General features: G+C 42.0%; 1 protein-coding gene across 2 annotated transcripts in view; it reads right to left on the bottom strand.

Moving 5' to 3' along the window:
* The window catches only part of LOC117002872 (fibronectin type-III domain-containing protein 3a-like), a 39,038-nt gene that overhangs the window by 14,868 nt on the left and 827 nt on the right, over window positions 1-23,343 (bottom strand). Inside the window, exons 2-8 of one of the 2 annotated variants that reach the window (XM_033072379.2) lie at window positions 19,584-19,674; window positions 9,271-9,403; window positions 6,326-6,401; window positions 5,431-5,507; window positions 3,246-3,483; window positions 1,621-1,893; window positions 751-806 (exon numbers count right to left, since the gene is read on the bottom strand). In XM_033072379.2, the coding sequence (XP_032928270.1) occupies window positions 751-806; window positions 1,621-1,893; window positions 3,246-3,483; window positions 5,431-5,507; window positions 6,326-6,401; window positions 9,271-9,366 (816 nt within the window). In that variant the 5' untranslated portion in view covers window positions 9,367-9,403; window positions 19,584-19,674. Of the gene's footprint in view, window positions 1-750; window positions 807-1,620; window positions 1,894-3,245; window positions 3,484-5,430; window positions 5,508-6,325; window positions 6,402-9,270; window positions 9,407-19,583; window positions 19,675-23,343 lie in introns of both variants that reach the window. The other variant, XM_033072380.2, reaches the window with a different exon arrangement.

Consider the following 23,343-nt stretch of genomic DNA (forward strand, 5'->3'; position numbering starts at 1 on the left):
ACACAACATTCAACCACTGATCCTAAGGACAGCACAGGCTGGGTTTGTAAACTCAACATTTCTTGTCTGATTTTTTTTTTTTTGCTGCTTAATTCCCACATTCCAAATTCTCTCTGCCCAAGGCAACAGAGCCCTGTGGTAGCTCTGAGTACAGGTATCAGAAGCAGCAGGGAAAAAAGTTGCAAAGTACCAAAAAACCCCTCAAAAGCTGGTGCAAAGGAACACAACCCCTGTTTGCTGTGTGGATAATGCAGAGAAGAGCTCATTAAACTTGCTCAAGATCAAACACAGACATTTTAATTACCCTCACCAAACTCCACCTTCCTAAATAAGTCTCTAAATACTCAAATATTTGCTCCAGTTTCTCAATATAACATCAAAAGAGGATCTCTTTGTGTAAATTTTATCCTCAATACTCCTAAATCCTCTCTGCTGAGCAAAGGATGGTTCCAAGAGTGGATAAAACTTCCAAGAGTTTAGCAGGCCCCTGGTTTGCAAGGTAAAAAAATCCCTCACATACACTGGAAAACTGCAACAGTGGAATATTCTGGGATTACAGGCTGAGAAACAGTGAATTTCCAGCATGGTTGCCCTTTCCCAGCTATAAACTCTGCCAACTAAACTGTATTTATCTTCTCTAGTAAAAAAATTAAACCATTAAGAACAAAGAAAAAGGGATTGATAAAACACAAGTTATTTTATAGGAAGCACAGGCCCAGAAAAGAATGGGAATTTAAGGCTAATACTTACAACTGGCTTGCCAATGCTCAAGTGAGTATCACATTTCCTGGATTCTGTGTCAGATTCTGCAATTTAAACACAAACCAGATTATCCCAAAGCCTGAGAGCAACCCAGGCTGTTACCAAAAGGCCACCACGAGATGGAGTTGGCCTCATTAGGACTTGAACAATGGTTCTTATTGTGCAAAGTTCATTTCCCCTGTTTGTTTTGGCTGTGTGAGGGGCAGGAACACCAACTATCCAAAACCAACAGTGGCACAAAAACCCTTTTAGTACATCCTGCACAAAGGGGATCTTTTCCTAATGGAGCAGAAATAGGTTTTCTTTGACAACACAAAAACAGTCCTCCAAAAATGAGAGGTGTTAAAAAAAATGACAATAAGATCTTATCTCTGCCTTATGTGTTTTCCTGGAATTTCTATGGCAGAACATTCCCAGTTTGGAAGAAGCCTGACATTGTCACAAAGCAAAGACAGTGACACTGCACAAGGTATTAAAAAGCTGAAATTAGAACTAATTAAACAGCAGCCTCCACAACTGCTCAATTTTTCCTATTTCTTGAAGGTTTAAGTAACCAAAAAGTATCACAAAAAGTAACAGCAGAAGTTCTGGGTCATCCTCAGAAACAGCAGGGAAGTAAAAAGATTTAAGATTAAATCTTCCTGAAGGCCTTATTTGACGAATATCAAATAAAAAAAATATCTTGATATTCCAATGATTCCTAGACAAAAAAAAAATCTAACCATAATGGATTTCAGGATCACTCTAATCCTGAACAGTCAAATTTATAAATTCAGCTTTTTCAGGACCTGCTTTGCAATGAATTCATAGAAAATAAGAAAATAACTGAGATTTCTTTCCCCTGTCCATGCCACCTACCTCCCATCTCTGCCTCTGGACTGCCCTTTGTTTTTCCTATCTGCTTCTGCTTTAGTGCTCCAACTGGCCCTTGCTGGCCCTTTCCATTGCCATTGGGAATTGTGGCATTGGAAGAATTAAGGACTTTATGTGGTGAGGAGGGAGGGCTGTTCAGTTTATTGTTGGTGTGACCACTGGCTTGTCTGTCCTTTAGTTTCTTCTTGAAGTGTTCTGGCATTTTGAGACTCCTCTCGTCCCTCTGGATGAAGTTTGTCCTTCCATGGGAACGAGGTTCTGCAAAGAAGGGAGAAATGATTTCATTATTCTGAATCTACAAGTTGGAAAAAATCACTAAAACCAAGCCCCTGGAACTCCCCTGTGCTTTGTCAGTCTGGAAGTGCAGGGATTTTGGAGTTTGGGGTCTTTTTTAACTGAATTTTTGGGGCCTTTCTCCCGTCAGCTGCTCCAGGTCCTGCTTTACAGTTGCCTTTCTTCCCTGCTACAGACACATTTGCAAAAAATTCATCACATTTAGGACCCAAACTGAATTTTTCCAACACAGCTTGAATGCTGTTTTACCCTAGAGTGAGTTAAATTACCAATTTAAGCTTGAGAGACAATGAATGGTCTTACTAAGTCTAACTTCTGTTTTAAGTCTTGATTATAAAAAATTACTGTATAAAGTAAGGATTAGAGCTTGGTTTAATTCAATATAACCTTAATCCTTCACAGATTTTTTGCTTCATTCAGGTTTTTTTGGGTCTGCACTTCACCCTCCACTATGGATAATGACATTTTCTGGGTTATTTTTGTTCACTTTTCAGTCATATTTAGACTTTAAAAAAAAAAAAATACATGAATGTATCAAATTAAGTTCATTTTGAATAAACTTCACACCAAAGCTGTGACAAAACTCATTGGGCAGAGTTTTAGGGAAAGGAATTTTAGGGGTCACTACTGTGGGATTTTCAGCTGCAAAAGCAGGGATGGCCTGGAAAATACAACATTTCTCTGGTACAAATGTGCATAATTCCTTGAAAACACAAGATTAAAACAAAAAATTCAGAAAATACACAACCACTGGTGAGTTCCTGACCCAGAGTGGGGGTCTGAGTTAGTGACAGGACCCTTGGAGTGCTGGAACCCTGAAAATTTTGAACTTTCTGACACTGAGCCTCAGCAGAGCACTGTTTCTGACTTGAGGCCTTGGAGAAATTTGAGTGATAAAGTTAAAATCACTGGTGTGCAGCTGAACAGGGTGAAGGGTTTGAGATTTGGAGTTTTTAAAATAGAAGTATAGGACAAGATAGAGGTTTTTTAAGTGTTGTCTCTTCGTCCTTCTTGTTCACAATTTTGAGCAATAATTCTTAATTAGATAGAAAATTCCATCACAAGTATTTAGTTATTAGGTGAAAAGTAGAAATAATATAGATTTTAGCCTTTAGCTACACCTCCATTTTCTCACTTGTAGCTTGCTAGCTATAAGTACTGAAGAACTCTGTACTCTAAATAAGATTTAATAAACAACCAAGCCCAAACATGAAAATCCATCTCTTGAGCTTTAATAAATAAAAACAAAACAAGAAGAAAACAGCCACCAACAAAGTGACACTGCTCCCCTGGGCTGGGACACTGCTGGGGCTCACCTTGCTCCTGGAACACGTGTGGTGGTGGGTGCTGGTGCATGAACTGAGGTGGGAGCTCTCCTGTGCCGGGCACGGCGGGGAACACGGGGTGGGGAGGGGGTGGGAGCAGGGCATGGGGGTGGTGCATGTAATGGGGCACGTGGGGAGGAGGGGGAGGAGGAGGGGGATGCATGGAAGGATGGAATTCCCCCGAGTGGGGCACCACCACCACTCTCCGAACTCCATTTTCTTCCACCACCTGTTGGCAAACGGGAGAAACGGGAGCGTGAGACAATCCCCTAAAATGCTGTACTTTCACCAAGGAATTTCTCTGCTCTGGGTGTGGAAACCAGGCAGGTGCTGCTGGGATAAAGCAGAGTTGGAGGCAGTCAGTCACACCACAGTGCTGAACAATCACAGCATCCCAGGATGGCTTAGGTAGGAAAAAAACCTTAAACTTCATCTCATCCCATCCTTTCCACTGAACAATCACAGGTTGGTTTAGGTAGGAAAAAAACCTTAAACTTCACCTCATCCCACCTCTTCCACTGAACAATCACAGCATCTCAGGATGGTTTAGGTAGGAAAACATCTTAAACTTCATCTCATCCCACCCCTTGCACTGAACAATCACAGAATCCCAGGATGGTTTAGGCAGGAAAAAATCTTAAACTTCATCTCATCCCACCCCCTGCACTGAACAATCACAGAATCCCAGGATGGTTTAGGTATGAAAAAAACTTCATCTCATCCCACCCCTTCCACTGAACAATCACAGGTTGGTTTAGGTAGGAAAAAAACCTTAAACTTCATCTCATCCCACCCCTTCCACTGAACAATCACAGGATGGTTTAGGTAGGAAAAAAACCTTAAACTTCATCTCACCCCACTCCTTCCACTGAACAATCACAGCATCTCAGGATGGTTTAGGTAGGAAAAAAACCTTAAACTTTATCTCATCCCACCCCTTCCACTGAACAATCACAGGTTGGTTTAGGTAGGAAAAAAACTTAAATTTCATCCAAGCCCCATCCAGCCTGTCCTGGGACACTTCCAGGGATGGGAATCCACAACCTGCTCACTGCTGAATTATTTCACTCCACTTTGGCAGAACCCAAGAGAACCAGCCCTGGGCTCCTCCAGACACTGGGAACACAAAGTTATCACCTCATCTGACAAGAGCAGCCCAGGTAAGCCAAGCTCTGATTTAAAGCTGCTTTCCAACTTGTCAATCCCTGTCACAACAACCAAGGGAAAACAACCCAACCCTGCTGGTTTCAGGTGACAGCAAACAGAACAAATAAATGTGGTTTTCAGGCTGAGCAGCTCAGTGCTGCCAGGGCTTGGCCCACTGTTTGCACTGAGGGATCCATTTCACAGGGATCACAAATTGTCTGGGGAAATCTTTCCTCAAGCTCTGCAGAGCTGAAGAACAGCACAAGCCCAAAATGCAGCTGTGTGCAAAAAGAAACTGCCTGGAGAAGCCAAGAACTCACAGCTTTCAAACCTCCTCAGAACACTCCTGATTTTCAACATTACTACAATATGAGTTCTGTTTCCACATTTGGTTTTAATTATTTCCTTTTAAAACTCATCAATTTAGAAAAAAAAAATCAAACTGGAACTGGGAGTATCTCTGGTAACAACACAAAGGTCTGACCTGAACAACACCCAGGAGTGGAAAAGCAAAGCTGGGAGAGCCCAGAGCCCTGCTCATTTCCCAAACACATCACTGGAATCAGTGTTTGCATCACCACCACACTGCTCCAGCAGTGCTGCTTTGCTGCAATTTCAGGAGATCACAGCTGGGAAAGAAAGGGGCACTGCAAATTCTGACAAATTTTTATATCAAAATGGAAAACCTGCAGCCAGTTGGAACTGTTCACATGACCCAGCTTCACCCTGCCAACAGGACTGATGAAAAATAAACATGTGGATCCTGTTCATGGGGCTCACACTGTCAATTCAGAGCTGTCCTTGTTACTAAAAGTATCTTTAACTGCTGGGAGCAGGATTTAAAAATCCTGGAAACCGCATCAGGCATTGCTCACTAACAGAGGGGACAGAACCCACAATACAGTGAAATAATTGGTAAGTTCAGTGGAAAAACAGCTTTTTTCACAGCTAAAATCAGCAGTAAATAATAAAAATATTATTAAAATTTTCCCTCCAAACCAGACTGCAAGAGAAGGAGAAATAAATGTACCTGAGATACGTAACCGGGAGGCACAAAAATCGGCGGCATGGAACCGTTGGGTGACATCATGGGGACATGGGCAGGACCTGCACAGGACAAGGGGCCACTTTTTAACAGCCAAACCTTTTCCCACCTGGAAACACCTTTTTCCAAAATGGGAGCTCACCCTGGAGTATGAAACACCAGGAACTGCATCCCATTCTCTCTGTTCCGTTATTGGATTTATCCCAAGCACCACGCTCTGGCTAACAGTGTCTTTTAAACTGCACAAAAATCTGTATAAATAATTTCAGCTCTTGATTTGTGACAGCTAAAAGTCTGTAGTAATGAAGGCAAATGCAGGTATTGGGGTAAAGCTGATGCAGGAACTTAAAAAAAAGTTTAGATACATTATTTTTTATGTTAAGCTCAAGGGAAGTATTCCTGTAGGGGATCTGATGAAAGCAGAATGGACACTTTTTATATAATACCATGTAAAATAGTGACAAATACTCCAAAAATGGAAACACTGATAAATTCAACTTGACTTACAGGAGATATTTTGCCCTGACTTGGATTTTCTGTCACTTACCCAAAAGGTAAAAAGGAATTTGCAGGCACAGAGTGGAGCAATAGGTGCCAGTGCCCACTAAAGTTCTTTAAATTATTGTGGATTAAATGCCACAGAAACCATGTGTTAAAATCCTGGGAAGACACTCAAACTCATCTTTTGGGAATGAAAATCTGCAGGATACAGGGAATCTTGGCAGCTCCTCAGTGCTGCCTCATTTGTGCTTGGACACAAAGTGAAAAATCTGATTTATTCCAGTGCAGGAAACCCATGTGACATCACAGAAAAAGAAAAAAAAAGTGGAATAACCCTAGAACCAAAATATCTGGATTCAGGACTTGAGCCTGCCTTTACCTTGAATGCACTGAATGTGTCCATCTTCAGTTGTAATTGTAAATGTTTCACCTGGGTTTACCTGGACAAGAATCACCTGCAGGAAACAAAACACAAAAAGAGGGGTTGGGGGCTTTTTACATTTGAGAAATCCTCTGGGAGAAAACTCCTTTTAGAGACAAACAACAACAGAGCTTTGGCAACCTTGGGCAGAATGAAAATATTCCTTTATACTTGGACATAAAATCCTTGCATTTTTTCTCTGCTTACTCCCAGAAGTGCCTCACCTGACACACATGAAGTAAGATTTTAATTTCAAGTTTCACACTGCTTTTGCTGTTTTTACTGAGGCAATAATGACCTGAGATCCACATTGCATTCCAGGCTTTTCCCACCCCCTCTGCCCTGCAGCTCCAGGTGTGTTTTCCCTGTGGAAGGACTCCAGGGACACCCTTTGGACATGGCCACATCCTCTTGTCACAAATGTTCTGGAGCTGGGCCAGGATCCCAAACCATCCCCTCATTTCGGCAGCACATTGTGACATTGCACAGCTGATCTTTTAATAAAAAGGGGGCTTGGCAAGGTAGGAACTGCAGGTACACCACTAAAATTCCAACCTGGTGCTGATGTAAAAATTGAAATGAAATGTATTTGTTAAAGCAGCTGTGAAAATCAGTGTGGTTTTCTTCCATCCAATTTTTAGAAAGTATTTTTGCACTATTCATGGAGTGACATTTGTAGCAGGTAGATGGGACCTGAAGAAATCATCTGGTCATTTAATTCCTGAAAAAATGAGCAACACATGACATTAATGAATGGATTTTTCTGTGCTGTCACATTTTCAGTGCTGGAGCTCCCTGAACTCCCCAGGCACCAGTTCTCATCACTACAGACTCCAAGGATAAATGATAAATGCTATTTTAATACTGTTTTTGCAGCTCCTGCATATTGGTGTATTAATCTTTGATTTTATTTTTCATAACCTCCCTTGTAGGGGAGAATTGATTCTCTTTGTACAGGAGATGAATTGTTTGGGTGGATGAATTGTTTCTGGATAGAAGTGAGTACCAAATTCCCTGAAAAGGCCCTTCAGTCATATCTATTATGGCTCCAGGAGAGTGAGAGATGGCAGAGAATGCCCTTAAATAATTTACATTAATAATGACTTTTTATGCAGATTTGTCACTTCAGAATGCAAATAAATGCATGACTTCAAAGCTAATACATTTCTTGGGGTAAAGGGAGAGAAGTGTTAATTGTTCAAAGAAAACTGACAATAATGGGCTGGGGATTTTCCACAGGAAAAAAATTTGCTGTGGATCCAGGATTCCACAGGCAGGGAGTGACCTCAGGGAAAGGCAAAACTCAGAGGCAAGAAAGGGATTGTCTGAGAGATTCTGAGGATTCCATGAACTGCAGAACTCAGAATGAGCTCAGGAAAAGGGAGAGAAGGAACCCAGGGAGTGCAGCAGTGGCAGGGCTGCAGCAGTTGGGAGCCTGGAATTCCAGGAATGCACAGGCCATGTCTCAGAGCACTGACTCACTGCACTTCATGAAGCAAATGCAATCCCAGGCACCTCCAACAAGGACAATGTGCAGGGAGCTGGAGTGTGGCTGAGGGGTGGATCTGAGCTAAGGGGAGTGCTGAGCCCAGGGGCTGCCAACACCTCCAGGGGTCCTGAGCACCCCTCCAGGGCTGGAAGAGCCACAGCTCTGCTTTTACCTCTCATTCACACTCTTTTGGAGTCAGAAACACTTCCAGAAAACTTCCAGCTTTTGCTTTAAGTGAAATGGAATGAATGGATTCAAACATCCAGGTTTGATTTCTGGAAACAAATCACTCTACAATAATTAATAATTAGCTCATCCCTGTCCTCCACAGGCAGTGAAATAATTAAAAATCCTCTGAATTAATAAACATTCTAAAAGATTCTAGTTGAACTTCAAATCTGCTCTCAAAATGCATCACCACAGTATAACTTTATTATTTTCCTTTTTTTTTTAATCTCACCTGATTGCAAAGTCCCCTCTAGATCCTAAAAATGTCAGTGACTGTCAGCTCCATGTCCCACACACACATCTCTGGGGACAGGGGCCAATTAAATTTACTTGATCTCTTTTCCTCATGAAACCAGAACCACTTGAACCACCTGCCAGCTGTGCAGGGCTGAAATTTCACCTTCTACTGCCACAGCTTCAGAAATATCTTGGAGACTTTACTCATTTCCAGACACACTCAGTGTGTTTCCACCTCCAGGATCTGAGGCAGAAAGGGAAAATTATTTTTTTTCTTTACTAAAGCTCATTTCAGTATATAACTGAAACAACACAGGGCTCTCTTTATCTGCAACAATGACAAATTAAAGATTGCATCTAAACTTTCAGCATTTCTGGCCTCCCAGACCTCAAAGGATGGGAAGAGCTCCCAGTATTTCTAGTACAAAGCACTCAAATTCTGCCCAACACTAAATCCACATTTACTGACAATTTTCACATATTTGGGCTTCAAAACTGTTCTGCTGTCACTTTTACCTGAGTTTCTAATCCTTCCAGGGACTTCTGAAGGGTTGTGTCCAACAAAGCTCTAAAGTTTCAACTAAACACACTCAGGTTTCACCAGAGCACTGCAATTATTAATGAAGACACTTAAAACCAGGAAGCCAAGGTCTTTCCTTTCATTTTCCTGGAATAGATTTCCTCTGCAATCCCTTGCCAATCTTTATTCATTACTCCACAGGAGTTTCAAAACCTTTATTAACCCCCTGATTTTTCCTTTGATGTTTGGGAGTTTGCAGCTCCATTTTAAAGCCATTTCTGCACACCTGTCCACTGGCTGGGAGCTGAATGATTTTTTAATTTTTTCCTCTCTCCATTTAACTCCTGCCATCAGTGTTCACATCCTTGCTCAGCTCTGCCTGGATTTTGTGGAGTTGTTCCCAGTGCTCCCAGTTCAGGGCTGACTTGCCTGCTGGATGCTGTCCCCGTTGACCATGTGAGGTAGGAGTGGCACTTCATTCAGCAGAGGTGTGGCTTCCAGGGGGGGCGGCTGCTCAGCCATCATTTCTTGGGATCACTCATGGACACCTGCTCACCTCCACCTGCTCCAAAATAAAAAAAAGATGAGGTTCAGATCTGGCTCTCCCTTCCTTAAATCATTCTCTGTTTGTTTGACAAACTCAGAATATTCCCAGTGCACCCAAACTCTGATTTTCACTTTTAACTCCTTTCATGGCAGCAATAAATGTCTTTTTCCCAAAATTCTCCCCTTTAATTATCAGCCATGAGTGTTGGAATTGGTACCTCAGTGCTGCAATTACACACTAGAAGAATTTACATTTATACAGCAATTTATTCCTAAATTTGCACTTCAAATTCCTAAACTGCTTCCACTCCAGACCCCAAGCTTTAGGCTAAATAATGCACACACCACATTTACATCTTAATGATGATCAAAAATCCCCAAACTGTGCAATTTCTCCAGTACAAAATCTAACAAAGCTTAAGACAACACAAAATCCTGCTTTGTCCCAAAATTTTTGACAGGGAGCCATGGGGAAATATGAATGGAAAAGTGCTGCAGAGCCTCCAGGGAATAATCTGTAATTAGATCAAGTCAAAATACACATGATACAAATTAATTATAGTAATTAGAGCAAGTCAAGCTGCAAGTTCCCAATGGTGGGGAATTTTCAGTGTATAGTTAATCCAGCATCCATAAAAAGCACAAGATAACAGGATACAGGAAATGCTGACACTTCCTTCTCCTTTCCCATTACCTCCCATAAACCAGAAGGCAAAATGTGGTTAGGAGAGCCCAATTCTTTAAAAATAAAAAGCAAACCACAAAACACCCCCCTAAATCTGTGCAAGAACCAAGCCAGGCTGCTTGGAAGTGTCAAATCCTCCTTCAGTTCTCCACAAGCAGCACAGGAAGGGAAATATTTGGGGAAGAAAAAAGATGAAAACTGATTAATTCTGCACCAGCAGATTAGCAACAGTAGGAGAAATACAACATAATTAATATAATTTCTTCTGCGTTTAACTGATTTTGTACAGAGAAATCTGTAAGAAAGCTGAGATTACAAAGGTTTTTCTTGTGTTGTTGAGGCAAAGCAAAGGAGCTGGTGGAATCCACTGATAAAACCCCCATTCCTCCTTTGCTAAAGCATCCCAAAATCAGAGATACAATCACACAAAATCCAGCAAAACAAACTCCTCAAGACTTCCCAAAACTCAGCTCCTTTCACAAGGAAATTCTTTTCCAGGGCAGCTCCAGTAATAATTTTCAGAAACCAAACATCACTGCAAGGTGCAAGGGCTGGACAGGATCTCAAAGATCAAATTTGCATCAGGTTTGGCCTAAATACATGTAATAAATACACTGAACTGCCTTAGCATGGTGTTTATTTCCTGAATAAAATAATCTCCTTTTTTGTCAGGTTTGGAATTTCCTTTGCCAAGGATTCAAATTTGAACTATTCCACTTTAAAAACCCTGCCTGGAACAGTAAAATTCAGGCAAAGGTTTGTTCCTCTACACCTCTCCCATTTTTTGAGGTTGGATCTAAGCCTCAACTGGAATCCACTGTACACATGGGAAATAAAAATTTTTTATTTTATACATGTATATGAATTTCTTGAGTCTCAAAGAAAACAGAAATTAGTACTTAAAATAAAGGGGAAACCCCTTTACCAAAAGACAACTCCACCTGCATTGAAATTCAACTACAACAAATAAGCAGCTGCAGAAAAATGTGTTCTGAAACAGGGCCCAAAGGCACCTGCAACTTTAAATAAAAATTCAGAGTTTCTGTGCTCAACCCCTACAACTTTAAATAAAGGTTCATAGTTTCTGTGCTCAACCCCTACAACTTTAAATAAAGGTTCAGAGTTTCTGTACTCAACCCCTACAACTTTAAATAAAGGTTCATGGTTTTTAGAACTCTTCATCTCCTGCTTAATTACACTGAGGATTTAATTTACATGGACACCTCCACACACTTTCTGCTTGCTTAGTGCTGTAATTTCATTTTTCCAAGGAAGGATTTAATATCTGGAGTATCAGGAAATAAATGGTTTTGAACTGTTAAACTCCAAAAATAGCCAATTTTGTAGCACTGGCCATATGGTCAGAGAAAACAGAAGTATTGACAGGAACAAAACCATCTATAGAAGTTTTGGGGCAGTTTCACCTGACTCAGAACATTGATATTTGCTTGTGCAGCTGGGCTGGGGTGGCTGCAAGTGGCAGAACTGAGGACAAAGAGGGATGTCCTGAGAAATTGGAAAAAAACCCAAGTTATTTTGAGTTTTGGGCAGTGCTTCATGCCTTGAAAACACTGATAAGAGCAGCAAAAACATCCAGACAATCAATGAATGTCACTTCAACAGGTAAAACTTTTCCAGGGAAATATATCCAAGGATTCACCTCCCCAAAGTCTTCATTCCACTCGAGGAAGTAGGTGGTATTTGGGTAAATAAAAAGAGAATTCCTGAAAAGTTATTACATACTCAGCACAATTTCCTGCAAAACAAAACAAAGCCAGAGCTCTATCTTGAAAAGCCATTTCCCACAGCTGGGCTGGGGCAGGGAATCCAGTCCTGCTCCTGAGGGAAAGGTGCAGGACAATCACACAGGGGCACAGAGGAGACTCCAGGATCTCACCCACACTCATGGAATGCCAGCATGGTTTGGGTTAAAAGGGACATTAAAGCCCATCCAGTGCCACCTCCCATGGGCAGGGACATCTTCCTCCAGCCCAAGTTGCTCCAACTTTGGACACTTCCAGGGATGGGGCAGCCACAGCTGTTCTGGACACCCTGTGTTAGGGTTTTATCACCCTCACAGCCAGGAATTCCTTCCCAATATCCCCAGGGGGAGCCATTCCCTGTGTCCTGTCCCTCCACCCCTTGTCCCCAGTCCCTCCCCAGCTCTCCTGGGGCACTGGAAGGGCTCTGGGGTCACTCTGGAGCCTTCTCCTCTCCAGGTGAGCACCCCCAGCCTGGCTGCAGAGGGGTTCCAGCTTTGGAGCAGCTCTGTGGCCTCCTGGGACTCTCTCCAGCAGCTCCAGGTCCTTCCTGTGCTGGGAGCTCTGCAGGTGGGGTCTCACCTGAGCTGGGCTGAATTCCCTCCCTTCCTCCTGCCCACGCTGGGAAATTCAGCCCTGGAATCAGGGGGTTCTGGGACAGGCCATGCCCAGCCTCTCCTCCAACACTCCCAAGTTCCCCATCATCCCTAAAACTCTGTCAGGGATTCCAGGCTTCCTCTAAACCCTTGGATTTACTCTCAGCTTGGAGAGACAAATCCAGCTGGGGAGTGTTCCTGGACCCAGCCACAGGGACACTGCATCCAAGAGCTGCCTGGTCCCTACAGCCACTTTATTGCACCAAACCTCAGAAGAGCAGCTCAATCTGCTTTGGCCATGGTCTGTTCTTGGCAGTGAGGGATTTATCATCACCAGGAACCATTCAAGTGGTCAGGGAAGAAAAAAAAAACAAGGAGAAAACTACAGTCCTGGGAATTCACAGGCTGCACTGACATTAAAGATGAGCTAATACACTAAATCTTAAATTCTAGACTAAAAATAAGCAAGAAAAATCCCATCTGGAAGCATTAAAGAGCAAGAAAATTTGGTAATTTATAGGAATAAACTGAAGTTTAGTGACTCATTAAATATGAATCAATAGCAGAACTTGTATAGGTGTCTCTACAGCTTTGTCACCCTGTCCTGGAGATTTTTGACTCAGTATGGAATTGAACAGATTAAATTTTAGAAAGGTTACATTGTGCAAGGGCACTTCTGGCCTGATTCATTTTTTTTGCAGTGGTTTCTATGACACACCAGCTAAAGGTCATTCCCAAACCTGGGTTGAGCTGAGGGATGAATTCAGCCTTCAGAGCCACAAAAAAATAAAACAATTGGCATTAATCATCTCAGCAACAAACCTGAAGCTGGAAGAAGTGCTAGTGGGTAACACATTTCTAAGTTAAATAGCTTGAGTTTTTGTTTTCAAATCTAAAAAAGTGAAATACAGTAATTTTTCACAACAAAACAAATTTTAAATGAAATAAACCCAATCCATATTGTAAAACTTGATTAATTCTGGACTAGTTCAACAATCCCAAACAACATGGTCATGCTCACATATGGGGGCACTTACAGCCAAATGGTGGAGCTGGGGATCTTAAAGGTCCTTTCCAACCACAACAGTTCCATAAATGTTTTGTAAACTCCTGGGAAGAACTCCCAGCATTTTCCTGAGCTCCTTCAGCCATTTCCAGTGTTCAGCTCTGTCATTTCCATTGGAATGACACGGGAGAAATGACTTCAAAATTGTCACAGCAATATCTGGAAGAAAGGTTCTGAGCAGAAGAATCTTCCTGGATAAACACATCATTCTTGTTTTAGCAGGAGTTTTTGGAGCTAATTTACAACCTACAATTTGTTTGTCTTTGGGCACTGACAGTGAATTTGTCACTATTTACTGCAGCACATGTAAAAACAAAAGATTGTTCATTTCTTAATAGTTATATATGAAAAAGAGAAATATTTCATAAAAGAAAAAAATATTTTTTCATTGGAATTGTATCCTTTAGTCATGTTATGGATTGTGAGATTATCTACAGTGCAAATGTGTTGCAGTATTATGGATTTAGCAAGTTTCAAAGTTCCTGCTGTCTCATATTTAAGTATTTTCCTATCACATTAAAAATCTCTCTCCAGAAAGATCTCAGACTAAATGGGAGGAACACTGAGACAGGCATGGATCAGCTCCTTTCCACTGTGCAGAGAAGAAACCAAACACATTTCATAAACAGAGAAAAATCAGTTTATAACCCCAGACAGAAGCTTTCCCAAAGGCTGGATTTTCATTACAGTAAGTGCTGGATTTAAGATGAGAAAGCTCCTCTTCCAAGGAGCTCATTACTTAAATGGAGACTTTATTTTTTAAAAATACAGCATGCCTGAGTTAGAAAGAACAATGTGTCCAGGAAGGAGAGCCTGAAATTCAGCAGAGACTTCCTGATTTCCAGGTTCAGTGCCTTATGCAACCTGTCAGCCTGATCCTAAATTTTCATTTATTGCAGGAAATAAACTACTCCAATATTGCTCTTTACTAAAAGCAGTATTGTATAAACACCTAAAGCTTTACTTACACCTTTTTTATACTGGCAGAATTACAGATTAGTATTATAAATGTTATATAATATATAAAAGTATAGCAAATATATTTTCTCTGAGCAGGGGGAAAACTCCATGTTCTCTGATAAAGAATATTACTTGTTACTGCCATGCCTTACAGTCCAGCTCTGCAAACTGAACCTCTGAGTATTTTTACTCTGTCAGTTCAATTTTCCATCACTCATCTCCAAAGGCTGTTCACAAGAACAACCACAGAGCCATCCCAAACCTCAGGCTAAGGAAGAATAACCTTGTCAAAAAAGATCCAACTTTAATTATGATTCCTAAATACCCCAGCTATGCCCCATGCAACTGGGGAAATAAGCCCCAAGCTGCACTCTCCCACCCAAATTTTCCCAATAAACAGATTTAGCAAAGTGTTGAAGGTACCATCCCAACCCTAAAATAATTTGTGCCCCAGGACCACACGTGAGACCTGCTGGGTGGACTGGGTTTATTTTGAGCAAGATGAAGGCAAGGAGAGATTTAACAGAAGCTCAGTTAGAAGCTGAGCTCTGGAGGGACCACCCCTGCTCCATAAGTCATCTGTTCCCCACTAAATCCATGTTTTGATTCAAATCCTGGAAATCATTTCTAATGGCCCCCGAGGGAATTCGGCCGCAGCATCTTGTGGGAAGTTTGGCTCCCAGCCAGGAGGGCAACACAGCCTTGTGCCTGAAAATATTCCCCATGATTTACCCAAAAAATGGGCTCAAATATTCTGAATACTCAGAGAGCTCACTTGAAAATGTCTCTATTGATTTATGCAAGAAATGGGCTCAAATATTCTGAATATTGAGAGAGCCTCCCTGAAAATGTTCATGATTTACCCAACAAATAGGCTCAAATATTCTGAATATTGAGAGAGCCTGCCTGAAAATGTTCATGATTTACCCAGTAAATAGGCTCAAATATTCTGAATATTGAGAGAGCCTGCCTGAAAATGTTCATGATTTTCCCAACAAATGGATTCAAATATTTTAAGTATTGAGTCTGCCTGAAAATGTCCCTACACAGAGCCTGATCCAGGGGTGGCTTTGACCCAGGTGAGGTCTGTGACCCCAGGAAAACAAAAAAACCTCAACAAAACTCCACCCATGTCCACACACACAGGACAAGGCTTCCACACTCTGACCAAATTACAGAAGGATTTTTAATTTAGCATCAATAATAATATATACATATATTTATATACATAATAATCAATAATAATTTGCTCATCTCTCCTAAAATTCCCCTTGGAGGAGGATAAGATTGGGATTGGGATGGAAGCTCTCATTTCCCAGATACCAAAATCCCTACAAGCAGCCAGAAACAGCAGCTCCAAGCCAGCAATGCCACAGGAGCTCTGCCCTGAAGGATCTGATCAACTTTCACCCTCCCTCATCCCTCTGGATCGGGTTCCTGCGGGAGTGTGCCAGGAAAGCCATCAAACAATTGTCCCCTGCAGCCTCCCCCAGCACTCCAGGATTGTTTTCCAGCCTGAAACTCCATCCCTCAGGATTCCAGGGGACAGACAGGTCACTGCCCACCCTCCAGGCTTCCACACAGCACAACTTCCTGCTGCTCTTCCCAAAGAAAACTCCACTGGGAAGAGCTGGGAGCTGGGCAGAAAAGCTCAGGCAGTGCATTAATTTTATTTGAGCTGTTATTTAACATTATGTTCACATTAAGGCCATGCCTGCCCTCAGAATTATTCATTTAGGAGGTCTGTAAAGTTGGCAATAACAGTTTCTGCAATGCAAACACGACAGAACTTTTGAATAAATATTTTCCTTCGTTGTTTTAGTTCTTTTATGGCTTTTCTCTTATATTGCCAGAAAAGCAGAGTTGAACCCTGAGCACTTGTGTGCTGCTTCCCAAGTGAGCAGCCCCATAAACCAAAACCCAGGAGTTCCTGGAAGGTCCTGGTGCTGTCCTAATCCCAATCCTGCTTTACAAATGCTCAGAGAACTGAGCACTTCAAAGGACTGAGCCATTAAGGTGCTTCATTCTTATTTCAGCTTAAAAGGAAAAAAAAGTTAAGGAATTTTGTAGCTAAAAAAAAAAAAACCAAAACCAGAAAGAGAGAAAAAAGAATTAAATGCAAAACTTCCTTTTTTCCACCTGTTAGGAAGGTGGAATAAGCTAAGGTACTCATTTTAATGTCTTAATGCTACACAAGGCAAAAAATTTCAATCTTAGATGAAAAAGCCTTTATTAAATGAAATGTAACAATGGATTTGTTTTAAATATGATTTTCCAAGCATAAAACTGTGAATTTCAAACTACATTATTCTGGTTTTTTTAGACCTTGAAGCAAACCACATTACACATTAACCATATACTATGGAAATTCTATATCCAAATGGTTCTCTGGATCACTTGGAAGCTATGGAAGTAACAGACACCACAGTCCATGGAAAAACCCAAAAAAATCTCTGCCCAGAGGCACAAGACAGAGCACAAACCCTTGTGTGTGCCTGGAATTCTCTCTTGGAGCTGAACTGAACTGGTCAGCAAAAAGGCAGCTGGAATTCCCACCTGGAAGCAGCACAGAGCTGGGCAGATCAAACAAAGCCTCTCCAGCTGTGCCAAGGTTTTCCAGCTGGGAACTGCAAGTTCCTACAGGGAGCTGCACCCACTCCCAAGGCTCTGAAATTCTGAAGGATCTGCAGAACTGAGCACAGCATGAATTTATCTTGAAGTGGAAGGTAAAATTGAAGCCATTTTATGCTATTTTTTTCCATGAAAAGAAGAAAGTTCTGCCCATTTACCAGATTCCAGGGGAAGAAGTTCTGTTTGAAAGCCTGGAAGCAACCCAGAGGAATGGCTCTTGTATGTGCAGACATGTTCCCTCCAACAGGAACACATCATTCCACAGCACCTTGTTCATCCCAGTCCCTCCCTCCAGCCAGGAACACCCAGCCCATGGCAAGGAAGAAATATTAAAGTTTTTTTAAAAGCTTTTTTTAGAATCTTCCAGTGGGGAATTTAAATTCACCCTGAGCTTGGCTGTTCTGTTTTATCCTATGCCATGTGTGTCCAAACCTGGATGAAACCTCCTGGGATTAAGCCAGGAAAGAACCAAAATTGAGCCTTTTTTAGTGCCAGAGCTCCATGAATTTGGGGAGATTATGGGATGGCAGACACACATAGCTGGTATGAGACAGAGGTGATCCAAAAGCACTTTCCCAAATGCTTGCATTCTGCATCTCCACCAATTTATTTACTTGAAACTCAGTTCAGGGAAGGTAATCATGCAGATTATGAAAACCAACAGCAACTAAGCCATTTCCAGGAAAGGCTCCCCACCATGAGACAGCTCAGAGCAGCCAGCTGCTGTCTAATCCAACCAAACAGGAGGAAAATCAGCATTTCACAGGTTTCTGCAAAGGCTGATTTTCCACCAGCTCTGATCTGTAAATCACCAAATGTTGGATGCAGCACAAACAGGCCTCTCTCATTATAACAACCAAAACTTCAAAACCAAGCAGAAAAACCCAGCAAAAGCAAAGGAATTCTTCAAATTGGAGCAGATTAAGCAAACTCTGAGCAAGGAGGAATTCTTTTGATACAGCAGCTGAAGACTTTTCCTTGCACAACACCAGAGGTTGGGGCTGTAACACTTGAGCTGAGCATTGGGTCAAATTGGGCTGGTTAGAACAGGTTATGCTTAAACCCAGGGCTAAAACACACCAATAAATGACTGTAATTACCACAGCTGAGCAGTCTCGTGGCATCAGACCATGTGCATTTTTGTAGTTCATGGAAAACTCAAGGGAAAAATGCAAATGTGAGCTCATCCCTGTGAGGCTGGAGCAGGAACACTTCCCTCAGTCTGGGTGATGGGGCAGGACCAGCACAGAATCACTGTCACAGCTCAGCTGAACACACTGAAACCATTTACTTCTCCATCTGAGCTTTGAATATTTATTTGCAGATCAATGAACTTGCTGGAAGTTTGGGGATTGAATCACATTTTTATGTAACTGCCTAAGTAGAAATTTTCAGTTTTCAAGAATTTAAAGATGATAGTTTATGTAAGTTATTAATAGGCATTAAAAAGCAAAATGACAATTTACAATACATCAAAATGCTGTTTACATGAGATCTTCTAAATCTGAATAGTTCCTCTAAATAATTCTCACCCCTCACACTGAAATAGACAAACATACACACCTGGGTGACCAGATTAAAGCTTTTTTAAAGCAGAATCTGCTTAAAACCAACATGAACATCTTGCAAGTCCTTCAGGAGCATAAAATTCCTCCTATGCAAACATTAAACTGCCTGCAAGTGACTGCAGGTGACAAACAAGTGACACATCAGTGGTCACCTCAATACCTCAGCAGAGCTGAAAGCAGCTGATTGCCATGGAAGAGACATTAATGTTGAAGTTATTTAATAAAGGGCATGAACAGCAGATAAAAAACTTCATGGATTTAACCTGCTTAAATGCTTTTCCTCCCAAAACACCTGGACAGATCCAGGGAATGCAGCATGATTCTCACTTCTTTATCTCCTGTATGAAATCCATTTGCTGATCATGTTTTGCTTTCTAACATTCCTCCCCAAGTTTCTGACAGATTCCTCTCTGCTTTTCCAGCAGATCAGTTCCCTGACCTGACCAGGTCCATGATTTCCAGCTAAAACCAAAGGATCTGAGTAAATCACTACCAGAATGCTGTCACCCATTCCAGCTGTTCTCCACACAGGAAATGCGTTTGGCTAAAAACAGAATTTACTTTCTTCATCCAAAGCCAATTATGCAATTCTCTCCAAGAGAAAACTTCCAGCTAAGTGGGTGAAGGGAGAAGAAAGAGTAAGAAATGTGAAAGTAGAGATAAGGCTGCCACCTTACAAAATCAATAATGTTCCTGTAGAACCTGAAACTCTTCTTACCTCAGGAACTCAAATCAGTTCTTCCTTCCCTACCTCATTTTTTCCATTTGATAAGAAGCTGTCCAGCTTCTTTCTTCCAGGAATAAAAAAAAAGCCCTAAGTTTAGAGGTCTGTCAAATACATTAATTTCAACTTAAAGTGTTAGTTAGAGACTTAATGAGAGAATAAACACTTCATAAAATCAGGGAGAATCCTAAATTCTGTGTAATTACCGTTGTCACTCTCCTGACTTGGAATTCCTCCTGGTGAATGTTCCAGTGCCTCCTGCAGAGTGAGAAACGTGTGCTGTCCTCAAGCTTCTTTCTGCAGGCAAAGAACCCCAACATTTTCATGTTAGTGCTTTGGCAAACATGAAACCTGAAGAAAAACAAGCTGCAAGGAACACCAGAGATTCATGGAAAAAGCAGGAGGGGACAGGCAGTGCTAACTGCACTGGGGAGCTCTTTGGATATAAATGGATTTATTTAGTTACCTACTCTACACCTGTTCTACTCCTATACATAGCAACAAAGACAGAAAAAGCAGGTTCCAAACATACCCAAATTTAAATTGTCATGCACACATTTCCCTTCTGATAAGGGACATAAAAAGACATAAATTTGGATTGGAAAATTGGAAATACAATCCCAGTTTGCTGTTATAGGGAGCAGAGCTTTATTCTACAAACTGCTCCACTAAAGATGCTCCAGCAGAAGGAAATGAACAGCTCCAGGAGTTATTAAATACAACATCTGAAGTGGTTTAATGTATAAATCACCTTTCTCAAGCTGCATCTAGCACTAAAACACTTCCTAAAATATTTGCACACTGAGCCCTCTTTTGGCCCTCCAAACACAGGAAGGTTTTGCAGGGATCAGTCAATCCCCAATTATTGTTTTTCACAGAACTATAAAGGCTGGAAAAGATCTCCAAGATCATCAAGTCCAAGCTGTGCCTGACCCCACCTTGTCACTGAGTGTCACCTCCAGTCCTTCCTTGGACACCTCCAGGGATGGGGACTCCAAACCTCCCTGGGCAGCCCCTTCCAAACCCTGGCCACCCATTCCAGGAAATTTTTCCCAAATATCTAAAGATAAGGCCCAGGCAGGTGCAGTGTGCTCTGCAGTTTTACTGGAACTCTCCAAGACATCTCAGTCCTGGTGGCTCCTCAGGCTGCCTGGAGAAGCTCCCACACATCAATCCATTGTCACTGTCACCAAAAAGGTGACACTGTCCTCAAGTCACACTGATGACATCATCTGAAGATGCTTCTGAAATCACAACCCCACAAATGCTCCTCCTGAGCTACTTTAAACGAGACACTGGAAAAATATTGAATGTAAAGCATCAGGCCCCAGAGTGAATCTTGGGCAAAAGGAGGCATTTTCCACATCAATCAAGATCCTGGGAACAAGGGGAGATTTACATTAGGATTGAAAGGGCCCAAGGGCTGGGAGCCAGTGGTCTGTCTGTGCTGGTCAATACACAGAAAGGATTGTGTTAGCACCACTGAAAGAATAAATTATCGCTGCTTTTACAATAAGCTCTTCAAGAATGCAATAAAGAGTTCAGTGTGTGCTCCTCCTCAGGAATCCAAAACTTTTCAGTGAAGGTCTGGCTTGCAGCAAAGATAACAGCTGAAAACCAACCATCTTGACCTTGGGAAGCTTCATGACAACGTGCTAAAAACAGGTGAAAAAATGCACAGGTTCCTGCTCCCACATCCCCCAGCCTTGAGGCCAGAGCCTTGAGCAAGCCCAGCTTTAAATACTGAGAGCTCAGACCTGGTGCTTTCAGACAGACCAAAATTAGAAGTGAGAAATGTAATTTTTTCCCTCTTGTAGGATTACTAACATTGAGGTTTTCTCATCTGCTTTCAGAGATAATTTTAAAATTCTTCCCTGATTCAATGAAATCATGGCAGGAAATTAAGAAAATATGGAACTAGGGAAAGAATTCTTAGAATATTTCATACCAGCTCCTGACTTTGATGAACAATATTAGAAGAATGTCTTCCCAGTCACGTATTTCCTTCTAAATCTGACAAGTTTCCCAATTGTGGAAATAGCAAGTCACCAAATAAAAATGCCACTCGTTCAAGTTTAAAAGATAAATTTTAATTTGCATGAAATTCACCCAAGGCCAGGCAGAACAGGAGTAGAATACAGGAATTTTTCCTGTCTGCACAGTCCATATGATATATTGGTGGTTTTTTTTATTTTCACCAAATCTTTCCTAAAAATAACCACAAAAGATGACAATTGTTGGCAGGGCTGGGACAAGCCCCACAGTTAACAGGATGCCAATGCCAACCTCCAAAAATGACAATCAAAAGGTCATGAAAAGAGTTATAAAGAACATTTATATCCAGATTTGGTGTCAGTGCAACATCAAAGAGAGATGCAGTCTGACATCAAGGCTTGTGGCAGGAAATGGATTTGTGTAGACAAAGTTATCTTTATTCTCTCTCAAGGTGAATCCACCAGGAGTTATTGTTTTAAACCATTCTAACATCCAATTCCCCAAAACCACTGAAGAAAATGAACAACCAAATCACCACCAAAAGTCAGCTGTGCCCAGAGAGGAGCAGGGAAAGGTGGTATTTGTGCACCAGCCCAAGGAGCTGAAATCATTCCACTGCATTGTCAGAGTGCTGCTTCATTCCAGCTGGAGCCAAACTTCCCAAAAACTTGCTGCAACAATCCTGAGCTACAGCTGAGGGAATAACTTGTAAGAGCTTGCTCCAGGAGGTGTGTGAGCCATCAGCCAGCCCTGTTTATCCATGGCTGCCCCATGAAGGATCCCAAACTGAGATCTGAGATCCAGTGAATTAGTTCAGCTCTCTAGAAAATGAGATTTATTTGATCCCAGCTGAGAACAAATGATTCCCAGACAACAACAGCTCTCCTAAACTTTCCAAGATTTGGAAACAGGAAGGTAAAAAGCCCAAAATGAGAGGAGAGTGTAATAGCTGGCTGCTTTTCAATACCCATGATCACACACTGAGCCCTGAGAAAGTCAACATCTTTCCCATTTTACCACCTTATCCTTTTTCACAAATTACATAAACCAGGAGAAGGAATGCGAGTGTGGGAAGCAACTCGGGCTTTGCTTCTTACTCACACAGATACTGAACCAAACACAAAGCACTTTCTTCTACACTGCATCTTAACTCCAAGGTCAATTTATTGGCTTAAAATACAGAGAGGATGCTTCCCTGGTTCAAATGCTAATCTGAGGCTCAGGAAATCTAGATTCAATTCCCTGCCTCACCACATACTTCCTGTGCGACCTTGGGCCATAAATATTTCGTTGCCTCAGTCTTTCCATCTGTGACTGACACAGTATTTCCCTATTGAACCCGGAGTTGTAAAGATAAATGCATTAGGAAAACATCAGGAATCATACATGGAGCGGGCTGCTGGGGAACTTATCTGTGTGTCAATATTCCCAATCAGGCAGCAGGGAAAGCAAGGAAGGGCTGCCAATGTAGAAAAATTTAATTAGCAAAGGATAGAGAGAAGAAAAAGAAGACAAAGTATCAGCAGAACGGACAAAAACGAAACCTCAGTCATTAAATACAGAGAATTTCCATCATTCCAATCAAGCTTTGAACAGAAACGAAACTCAGAAACCAGCTGGGCAAGCTGCTGAAGGGAGCAAATACACCTGCCAGCAATGCATTACTGCCCTGTTTTCTGACATTACCACACTAAACACCTCCGATGTGAGGCGGCAGAGGTGGCACAGAATCCCTGGGCACTGTCCCCGAAGGGAAGCACCCGCTGCTGCAGTCCCAGCCCTTTGTGAGCAGCGGGCACGGAGTGACCCCGGCGGGTCCCCGCTGCTGCTGCCCCACGGCGGAGAGGGGACACAGCGGGGAGGGGAGGGCAGAAGATGGCGAGCAGGCAGGCAGGGGCTGACAGCAGTGACCTCCCCCTGCCCCGAGCCCAGGAGGACGCGGGGGAGGTGTCTGGGACCGGAGCTGCGGAG

The sequence above is a fragment of the Catharus ustulatus genome, chromosome 14 (assembly GCF_009819885.2).
Source record: "Catharus ustulatus isolate bCatUst1 chromosome 14, bCatUst1.pri.v2, whole genome shotgun sequence".
NCBI classification, from domain to species: Eukaryota; Metazoa; Chordata; class Aves; order Passeriformes; family Turdidae; genus Catharus; species Catharus ustulatus.